This window comes from Euleptes europaea, chromosome 15 (genome assembly GCF_029931775.1).
Source record: "Euleptes europaea isolate rEulEur1 chromosome 15, rEulEur1.hap1, whole genome shotgun sequence".
Classification (NCBI taxonomy): Eukaryota; Metazoa; Chordata; class Lepidosauria; order Squamata; family Sphaerodactylidae; genus Euleptes; species Euleptes europaea.
In genome coordinates, this window is record NC_079326.1 from 1,154,656 (window position 1) to 1,165,944 (window position 11,289).

General features: G+C 41.5%; 1 protein-coding gene across 1 annotated transcript; it reads left to right on the forward strand.

Moving 5' to 3' along the window:
- The first annotated feature begins 631 nt into the window (after positions 1 to 631).
- On the forward strand, positions 632 to 8,270 carry LOC130488014 (C-X-C chemokine receptor type 1-like). Its single transcript, XM_056861618.1, has 2 exons — positions 632 to 661; positions 7,179 to 8,270. The coding sequence occupies exons 1-2, from the start codon at positions 632 to 634 to the stop codon at positions 8,268 to 8,270; spliced, it is 1,122 nt and encodes a 373-aa protein (XP_056717596.1).
- The last annotated feature ends 3,019 nt before the right edge of the window (positions 8,271 to 11,289 follow it).

Genomic DNA, 11,289 nt, shown 5'->3' on the forward strand with positions numbered 1-11,289 from the left:
CAATCCCATTCACCCCTGAATTTCAGCAGCCTAGTTCTCTTCAGGGATAAAGCCCTGGCCACAGAGACGCCAGAGGGTGATCCACTCAGTCATTTAGGTAGATTACTCCCACATTTGGGGACTCTACAGGAGGTAGAGGAGCTGAGGAGGGTACCTAACGCTCTTAGGATGGTGTCAGCAGTTTCCTGTTATCTTTCTCCACAGGTCCTTCCTCTGTGAGTCTCTGAGGTATAAAAAGGGTTCTCTGCAGTTCTGCTCTATACACCGGGAAGGGAAGTTTTGCAAGGGCTAGTTCCTTTAAGAGACTTTGAATCTCCAACATTCTCAGGAGAAGGCAGGTATGTGGATGTCCTCATTTAGCTTTATAGAGGAGTGGGGGATAAGGGTGATGATCACAATGACAGTACAGTGTTCACCAAGGAGGAAGGTTACCCTGAGTGTGTGATGATCTCCCTAAAAACAGATGATATACAAAAGTGTTTTTTATTACTTTACATAACTGTAATTAATATGATATTGATTTATACTTTTTAATGCATTTATGTAGTACCCTTCCCATAGAGATCTGTGGTGTTTTACAGATTAACGATTAATCCCTGCTGCCAGGGAAGGGGACAGAGGCACCGGTGTCATGCTGCAAGAAGTGGCAGGGATTGCTACGGTGAGGGGGGAAAGTATTTGATCCCCTGCTGAATTTGCCCGTTTGCCCTCTGATGAAGAAATGACCAGTCCATAATTTTAATGGTAGGTTTATTGTAGCTGTGAGAGACAGAATAACAACAGCAAACCCCCCAGAAACCCAGAAGACAAAACTCAGAGATTGATGTGCATCATAATGAGTGAAATAAGTATTTGATCCCTTTGCAAAAGATGACTTAGTACTTGGTGGCAAAACCCTTGTTGGCAATTACAGAGGTCAGACGTTTCTTGTAGGTGGCCACCAGGTTTGCACACATCTCAGGAGGTATTTTGTCCCACTCCTCTTTTCAGATCCTCTCCAAGTCAGTAAGATTTCGAGGCTGATGTGTAGCTACTCAAACCTTCAGCTCCCTCCACAGATTTTCTATGGGATTAAGGTCTGGAGACTGGCTAGGCCACTCCAGGACCTTAATGTGCTTCTTCTTGAGCCACTCCTTTGTTTCCTTGGCCGTGTGTTTTGGGTCATTGTCATGCTGGAATACCCATCCTCGACCCATTTTCAATGCCCTGGCTGAGGGAAGGAGGTGCTCACCCAAGATTTGACAATACATGGTCCCGTCCATCGTCCCTTCGATGCAGTGAAGGTGTCCTGTCCCCTTAGCAGAAAAACACCCCCAAAGCATAATATGTCCCCCTCCATGTTTGATGGTGGGGATGGTGTTCTTGGGGTCGTAGGCAGCATTCCTCCTCCTCCAAACACGGCGAGTTGAGTTGATGCCAAAGAGCTCGATTTTGGTCTCATCTGACCACAACACTTTCACCCAGTTCTCCTCTGGGTCATTCAGATGTGCATTGGCAAACTGCAGACGGGCCTATACATGTGCTGTCTTGAGCAAGGGGACCTTGCGGGCTCTGCAAGATCTCAGTCCTTCACGGCGTAGTGTGTTACCAACTGTTTTCATGGTGACTATGGTCCCAGCTGCCCTGAGATCATTGACAAGTTCTCCCGTGTAGTTCTGGGCTGCTTCATTACCGTTCTCATGATCATTGCAACTCCACGAGATGAGATCTTGCGTGGAGCCCCAGACCGAGGGAGGTTGACAGTTAGGGTTAGGGTTAGGGTTGTCACCTTCTCACCAAGCTGCTTGGCAATAGTCTTGTAGCCCAGTCCAGCCTTGTGCAGGTCTACAATCTTGTCCCTGACATCCTTGGGCAGCTCTTTGGTCTTGGTCATGGTGGCTAGTTTGGAATCTGATGGATTGATTGCTTCTGTCGACAGCAGAACCCTAACCCTACCCCTACCCCTACCCCTAATCTGGCTGGTTGATAGGGGATCAAATACTTATTTCACTCATTATAATGCACATCAATCTCTGACTTTTGTCTACTGGTTTTCTGGGGGTTTCCCTCACAGCTACAATAAACCTACCATTAAAATTATGGACTGGTCATTTCTTTGTCAGAGGGCAAACGGGCAAATTTAGCAGGGGATCAAATACTTTTTCCCCTCACTGTATAAGCAACCTTTGTTTTTAATGAACCTTAACTGTCTTTGGAGTAGAGTAGCTGTTTAAAAAAGAATTTATTTCCATATATGCCAAAGCAGTCATACTCTGTGCCCAGCGGTCATTGTGCATGTTTTGAAGGTCTTGGAGATGCTGGTTTATTCAATAGAGACCAGCATCATAACCTGAAATCAAAGTTTTACTTAAGCCTTAGCAGCAGCAAACATAATGCATCATAACTTCAGGGATGTACACAGTTCCTTTGCTCTATGAGTGCCTCCCAGTGTCTAATTGTGTATCAGAAATGTTGGATCTCACTGAGCTGAGCAACAGAACCACACAGATGTCAATACGGAGGAGTATCTGATCAGAATAAAAGTGGAAAAGGGTTTACCTCTCTCAAGATTTCTAATTGGAATAATTCATTTTCCCTGGCTTGTTACAAATGTGACTATATTGTCCAAATCACATATTAGGTTCTCCACAACACTGATTCACATATGATGGGCATAAAGAAAAGATGTTACCTCTGTTTGCTGACTTTTCTGTTATCCAGAAAAGAGCAAGTTATGATTTTGAACATACATTAAATGGCAAGAGTTCTGAGCCAAAGCAAATGTATTGTAGCAGTTAAGAGTGTTGGGTTGTGCCTAGAGAGACCCAGATTCAACACCTTGCTTGCCATGAAACTCATTACACAACCCTCAGCCAGTACATTTTCCTCAGCCTAACCTATCTCACAGGGTGGTTTGTAAGGCTAAAATGGAGAAAGAACCATGTATGGCTGCCCTGAGCTTCTTGAGGATAAATAAGATAAAAATAGATTAAACAAAGAAGTGTTCCCCAGATCCTAATGAGACTGAAATACAACCTTACCGTTCTTTCCCAGGCCCCAACCAGACAAAGTACAACCTTATCCAACAAGGAAGCCGTGTCTCTCCAAGGTACCCCAATGAAAGTGTGCTGAAGGAACTCTCTTGGGGAACGTGTAGGCAACATTTCAAATTGGAACAACCAACTCCCCTTCTTTTCCAAAATAAAAGAGGCAGCTCTAATGAGTTGAATGATGTGGTGGTAAAAACACTGTGGATAAAGACAGGCCTGAAAAAGGAAGGCTCTTGGGAAGATCTGGCCGCTTGAGAGCTCTTATCTGACCCATGAGCCAGCCCAGGCAGCAAAACCCCCACTCTCCATCTGGGCTGGCGAGGCATCTGGCCTGGCCCCACCAAGTGGCAACTAGGTCATATCCGGCCCTCATCACAATTGAGTTCAACGTCCCTGCTCTTGGGAGGTTGTTTGTTTGCCTGTTTCATTATGTATGTATTTGTGTTGTTTTTTTATTCCCACTTCAAGAGCCATCTGGTGGCATAACACAGACCTTACAAATGAAACGTGACTGACATTCTGAGGTGTACACATCGTAACTGTTGGGAAGGGTGTGTGCCAACACTTCCTTTTACAAAGAGGTCAGCCTACTAAAAAGAGATCAGCCAAATAGTTGACAGAGTTTCCCCCACAAAACTATAAAGTGAGGGCTACATCACACGTGACCTTTCCCCTTCGCTAACATATCTCCTCTTCAGAAAAAGAAAAGTATGTGTTTGTGTGTGAAAAGCTGATGACTAGCTATTTTGCTGTCATGGAATCTTTAGAAACCATCATGGCAAACAAACACTTGTTTATATATGGTGGTGTACACAGATGTACGCTCCCCCAATACACACATAGTATATTGGAAAGTATTGAGTGTAAAGTAGCCATCATAGTATAGTACTTGCTTAATGATGTATCTAATGCCAAGTTTCCTAAACTTCTTTTTTCAAGCCCCCAGCTCCTACATAAGTCTGCTCAGAATCTATATAAGCCCTGTGTGCACGTAATTCGGAGCAAACAACTATACCTTGTACTGCATTAATCTAGCCTGCCCAGAATCTCTCTGGAATCTGCTGTCCATATCTATGCGGTTGGTGTCTGCCAGAAAAGGAAATTAGTTTGATCAATCAATAGGTGCAATTAATCCATCCTGCTTCTGGGCTCACATTCCCATAACTACCAGTCATCTTCAACCCCTTCCTAGTTCTCAGCCTCACTACTTCCAATCTTCCTTTGCCCTTACATCTTTAGTATGTTCCAGTCAAGCTACATGTGATGTAAGAGATCCATGACTTTTGTTTTGTTTTTTAACACGGGTTTGTGTACTAAATAGCATTGTTGGGGGAGATGGTGTTTAACTCTTTTATTCTGTGCCATTTTCCAGTTCTAAATTGTGCTTTTGGTAGGGTTGCCAACTGCCCTCTTATAGCGAGCAATCTACCGCCCATTACTGCTGTTGCCCGCCGATTCTCAGCTGGTGAGCAGGCGGAGGTAGGTGGGGGAAGAGAGGAGGAGTGACCAGCGTCATTTACGTGATGACGTCACTTACAGTGCAACTGGAACTGCGGGCGTGAGGGTTTCCCTGCCTCCTCCTGTTCCTAGCTTAAGTTTTCAACCAGCCCTTTTCGTTCCCCTGGCCCTACCACCACTCAGCTGTTTGGCGGGGGTGCGGGCTTTGTTTCTTTTGCTCTGCAGCATCTCCACGGCTTCCCTAGCACTCAAGCCTCTACCTGCAAAAATGCCCCCCCAGGAGCCGTGGAAAACTGGAAAAAAGCCCCCATAGGGTTTAAATGGCCGTTTTTTGGGGGAAATCTAAATTTAAAGCTGAATTCCTACCTTTACCGGTAAAGGAAATTCGGCATTCTGGTTTCCGGGGGGCGGGGGAGGCAATAAACCCGAACCCGAATTTTACCGAATTGTTTTTTCAACAGCCCTAACTTGGACCTCCTCCCACACCTGTTTTACAGGCCAGATCCATGGAAGTAGTAATCAGAGACCCAATACTTTTCCCTCTGTTCCAGGCTTCCCAAGCCATGTATAGGGTTGCAAACCAATCAGAAAAAGTCCCTTTTTTTTTTTTTTTTGCTTTCATGCCAGTTGGACAGAAGGCAAAAAGGAAGGCTGTGCTTAGGATGACACTGTGTGGCCCAAGGTTTTGCATGGAATACACTACAGTTTGGGCTCTAGGAGCTGCTCTGTTTGGCAAATGAATTGAATCTAATGATTGCTTCATTCCTTGGAGGTCTATAGTTCTTTGATGCTATTTGTTGTTTAAAAATATTATTTAATAAACCTTTCAGTTTCAAGTCCATAAATTATCTTAATGGAACTTTTTATTTATATGCTTACTTACTTCATTGACAGTTTGGCTTTCTAGTTGAAACTCAAGGTGTATTGCAGAATAGAAAGCAATGCTATCAATAATTTAATACATCCAACAAACAATGTAATATAAAAGAAAAACAACAAGACTAAAATCACATTCCAAAAATATTTATTAATTAGATGTAATTTTGACCTGCATTATTTCTTTGGAAAGTTTTGCCCTGCATTTCCAAATAGTTCAAAGTGGTTTCCAATAAAATCAGCCAAGATTAAAATAAATCATGTACACGTCCAGTCATCAAAACAGAGCAGCATTTTTTCTTTACTTCATTTATTGTCTGCTTTTCTTGTTGAGACTAAAGGTGAATTAAAGGTAAAGGTAAAGGTCCCCTGTGCAAGCACCAGGTCATTCCTGACCCATGGGGTGATGTCACATCCCGACGTTTCCTAGGCAGACTTTGTTTACGGGGTGGTTTGCCAGTGCCTTCCCCAGTCATCTTCCCTTTACCCCCAGCAAGCTGGGAGGGAACTGACTAAAACCTTTCACAGACAATTGAAAGTGTAACACTATTCCCTTTATTAAAAGTGCCCTCTTGAACAATTCTGTTTTATCACATCCCTATTTGCTTTATAAAACTGTCCTGTCAACCAGTTCTTTTTTAAGAACCTTGAAGAAAAAGCACTCTGGAATAATATGGCTTTGCCAACTGGTAAAGATAAAACCTTTTGCATTGCCTTCAGAAACCCATTATAAATAATAGATAAAATAATCAGAAACGCAGAAGAATGGACAGCGGAAGCATGCATCTCCTGTAAAGAGAGCATGGTGAACAAGAAACTGCTGGATGGAATGGATCTGGCACTACAGAGTTTATTTTATATATTTGAAAGCTCCTTCCAACCTCAGAATTTAATGTGCTGCAACTTTTGACTACTTTTAAGCATGTAAAAAACATTGGGAGATTGCAGAAGAATGTTTTTCTGGATTCATTCAGTCAAGGAGTCATTTTTGCTCATTTAAACCAGTGTTATCGAAACTTGATGGACCAGTACTGGACAAAATAGACAAGGGTCACATTTACAACATTCAACATCAAATTGTTAGATTTTTTTAATATGTGTATATATGCGTGTGTGTATATACACACACACCAGTACTGACTGTACTAGCTGGTCTTCATAACAGAGAACAACAATGGTCTGAACAAAGTTACAATGAAGAATATCTGCTGCCAAATCAAACAAAGATATTCTGTGGGTTACATGTTTGATATAACAGAGTAGAAAAAGTTATACCACTAGATCTGGAATTATGATCAAGATCTGGCTCTGGACATATAATCTAGGGAGCAATGTAAGACACCATGTATATCTTCAATCCATATGAAGGTGTTGATTTACTGGACTTTTAGAATATTTCTCATCTAAATAGACCTTGGGCATGGCCTAATACCTAAGTCTTATGAAAACTTTTGGTGTTTGTAAAACATTGCACATATATGTGTTTAACCTTTATGCCAAACTGCAGATTATGCTGTTGTATTGGATAAAGCTCCATCAGATGCCAGTAAACAGACTTTCTAAAACAATCTCTATTTTCCCTAAGAGTGCAGGCTCTAAATTAGTCAGATTTTACAAAACCATAACCCTCGTATATTTGTTTAATGTAAGGGAGACCAGCCCCGGCTCTAAGCAGAGCAGGTGGAGTTCCTTAAGAAAAATGTAAGAGAAACTAGTTTTGAACAACCTCCAGATCATTCAGATTTCCTGTATAACTGAGATATAAACCCCAGTGATTATGTTCATGTATCAGTTGTGTCTTTACATTCTTCACAGGCCCAGAACAAGACAGTCAAAATGGAAGACCTGAGTTTGGGCGGTGAAGATTTGTCTGGCCTATTTGATTACAGTTCTTATGACTACACTGGAATTCCTACCCATGCAGCAGCCCCCTGCAGATCCGACAGTAACTCAGCTGTGCTGAAGTACTTTGTGGCATTCTTCTATGTCCTGGTATGTCTTCTGAGCCTGGTGGGGAACTCCTTGGTGGTGCTGGTGATCACCTACAACAAAGGAAACCACTCTGTTACGGACGTGTATCTGCTGCACCTAGCCATAGCTGATTTGCTCTTTGCGCTCACCTTGCCAATCTGGGCTACTTTCCGAGCTCATGAATGGATCTTTGGCAATGTCATGTGCAAAGCCACTTCAGTCCTGAAGGAAGTAAACTTCTACAGTGGTGTCCTCCTGTTGGCCTTTATCAGCATTGACCGTTACCTGGCAATAGTTTATGCTACACACGCAGTCACTGAGAAAAGGCATTGGGTCAAATTTGTCTGCTTTGGCATCTGGCTTTTTTCTTTCCTTATTTCCTTCCCTATGGTTGTCTTCCGTAATGCTTTCCGACATAACTCCTCTTCAGAAATGGTTTGTTATGAGGATATCCAAGGGGAGAAAACATCTGAATGGAGGGTGATATTGAGAATCCTTCCACAAGTATTTGGGTTCATCATCCCTTTGATCATCATGTTCTTTTGCTATGGCGTGACAGTACACAGACTCTTCCAGACTAAGAACAGCCAAAAGACTAAAGCAATGAAAGTCATCATAACCATAGTGGTGGTCTTCCTGCTCTGTTGGCTGCCCTACAATATCTCTCTTCTTGCTGACACCCTGATGAGGATCAACGTTATTGGCGAAACCTGTGACCGTCGTAAAAGCATTGATGTTGCAATTTCAAGCACCGAAATCCTGGGATTTGCTCACAGCTGTATAAACCCTATCATATATGCCTTTATAGGGCAAAAGTTCCGGAACAACTTCCTTAAAATCTTGGCCACACGAGGTATCATCAGTAAAACTGCCCTGTCACGGTACAGGAAGGGATCTGCCTCTTCTACCTCTGGTATTACTTCGACAACCCTCTAACAGTGATCGCTAGAGGAGGGTAGACATGGTCCCTGATCTTTGGCCGTTTATGCTTGGTAATTAGCAGCGTGTTCCTGGCTGAAGTGCCCCACATATTTTTTTGAGTTCTTCATGCTGAACCGTCATTCCAGAGCATACCTGCTTCACATTGCTTAAGAGCCCCTTTAATGCGACCTTTTTTATTTGCTGTGTCCCTGCCTCGAAGCATCCTCTCAACGAAGCATGAAGAATCACAGCTGCGGGTTAGCAATGCAAATGACAATTGCTAATGGCTGTGAAATGAAGGAACGAAGGAGCAGGCGAGTAGGGGGCTAGAATTTGTTTGACTTTCTCTTCTTGCATCGGGACCATGAATAAGCATTTGAAAGGTCGGATTTTAAACGTGGGCTTTGAACGAGCATCAAAATTGACCCTGCATCAATGGCCAGTGTTTTACAACTGTTACATTGAAGTAGTAGGCTTCAAGATTTAGATACTAAGGTTTGAATAACTCAGTGATGCCATTGAGATGATTCTGGAACTGCAGTTGCCATGTTAGCTTTTATTTGACAACATTAATGAATGCTATGAGAAATTTCTGCCTGCTTGCCATAAAATGTACATACACAACTCTACCAACATGCTACTAAGGATAGCAATACAGAAGCCATTCAAAGCCTCATAGAATACTCCATAAGTTCTTCATATATATACACCGTCTATTTCAACTCTAATATTTGTGATAAAACACTGGTTGAAACAACACTGATTGAAGATGGAATTGAGGATGAAGGCTACAAGCTGAAGATGACAGCCCAGTATTCAGTCGTTTCGTCTAGCTTCCTCAGCTCAGACTGTATCCTTAAAATACACTCAAGCAATGCATAATAATGTTCACAAATAATAAACATAAGATACACAACAAAGCAGTAATTGATCTTACCATTAAAAGGAGATGCATATACCTGAAACATCTTCCTTGGCATTCATAGCATAAATGAACAGCTTTAGAAATGCATTTTGCCATAGAGACAGGAAGGAAACATTTATTCACCAGCATGGGGTCCTTAATGAGACATAATTAAAGGAACATTTCTACCTGTTGTAAAAAACACTGCCTGTTATGAAAGACCTCTACCTGTTATATGACTACTTCTTATAGGGTACACCGAAAGGGAAACTTGATGGTGAAAGTATTATAGAGGGAACATTTCTACCTTATACAAAAAACAAAAGGCAGAAGCTATTTCCTAATGTAAAAAAAGAAGATTTACCTGTTGTATAACTGCCTGTTGTAAAAAAAAAACCTTTTTATAAAAAACATGAAAGGTCAGACTTTGTATTGAGGCCTGATGGTGCTACTGTTTTAAGCATATAAATGAACTTAGCCTCTTTTTGTAATAAGATGCATTTAGAAATGATGTGATTATGTCCAGATTTTTTAAGGCACCATAATAATAATAAAAAATGGATATCTGTTTCTGAGTGTTCTTTCTCGATGAGGTGGGTAACCAATGGGGCATCTATAACCTGTGAACGTATTCTGGATTTGTGCTCTATCACTCGGGTGTGCACTGCTCTGGTGCTAATACCTATGTATAACAAATTTAAAAGGTAAAGGTCCCCTGGGCAAGCACTGGGTTATTCCTGACCCATGGGGTGATGTCACATCCTGATGTTTCCAAGGCAGACTTTGTTTGTGGGGTGGTTTGCCAGTGCCTTCCCCAGTCATCTTCTCTTTACCCCCAGCAAGCTGGGTATAACAAATTACGAAGGCATAAAACTGCATACACTACATTACTTGTAGCACATGTGGAAAAATGTTGCAAGGTAAATTTGAATCCTGTGCTGATAGATTCAAAAATTTTAATGGGAAAGGAAAGATTGCATACTGAACAATGTCCACATTTATAATGGCCTTTTAGAGTTGTGCATGTACATTTTGGGATTGCATTATAAAATCATAAAATTGTAGTTTAGGATCTTTCTATATATAGTGGCCTCGTGGTGCTGTTTTTTTCTTCACTGTACATCTTGCAGCATCGGTTGTGTATTTTTTTATTGTTGCTTGCTATGAAAGCCAATATGCTTCTCTGCATCCCCAAAGAGCTTCCATCCAAATAATCTGAATATTCAGAATTATGAATCATGAAAGTAGTTAAATACCCCCAAATTAATAGGAAAATGGCACCAAAAAAAATTTGCTGGTTATTATCCACAGCAGAGAAATACACAGTACAATCCTAAGCAGTTACACATCCTAAGCACATTGACTTCAATGCACTTAGTAGGGTATAACTCTGTTTAGGATTGCAGTGTAATCAGTGCCTTAGGAAGGGGGTACCTAAAGGATCTCCCATCCTTCCAACTACTTCTGTCCAAAATGAAACAAGTGATGAAATTTGGGATGAAGGCAGCCATCACTTTTATCTGAATACTATTGCAAATAAAATCTATGCATAGTATTGGCAACCCAATTTCCCCTTTATCCGGATTATTTTTCCCCAATATTTTATTTTCCATGGTCTGTTTCTTGTATATATTTTTTAACCAGAATGTATTTACATTAATATTTGGGTGGGTATATGAGTTTACTGTGCAACTTCTTTTCTTTGAATAAGTGTGATTATTTCCATGTGGGATCTAAAGGCGGGAAAACATTTCTAGTTTGATGCACACATCCAGAGCCTCTTAATCCCCAAAGCTCACATGTGCTAAACTTCTGCCTGGGGTGGTTTTCCATGTATCCATTTCCCACATATCTGTGCTTCTGCATTCTGGTGGGTGGCCATGAAGGACGTAGCCTAGTCTATTGCAGTGCCTTATGTGTAGAAAGCCTGCTGCTTACTCCTCTACCTATTAATTTTCTGGATAAAATATTTTTTTATTTTCTGAGGCATTTATTGATATTTGAGGATCTTCAATTATTTGTGATGCCACCCTAAGCAGGTCTATCTATTCAGTATCCTACCCAGGTATATTCAGTAGGGCTTACTCTCAGGAAAGTGTTCTTAGGATTGCACTGTTAATTCAAGTATTT

Excerpts from the sequence above, each read along its gene's own strand:
- LOC130488014 (XM_056861618.1), top strand. The coding sequence starts at position 632 with ATGCTGCAAGAAGTGGCAGGGATTGCTACG. Across the intron at positions 662-7,178 it reads AAGTGGCAGGGATTGCTACG|GCCCAGAACAAGACAGTCAA; the intron begins GTGAGGGGGGAA and ends CATTCTTCACAG.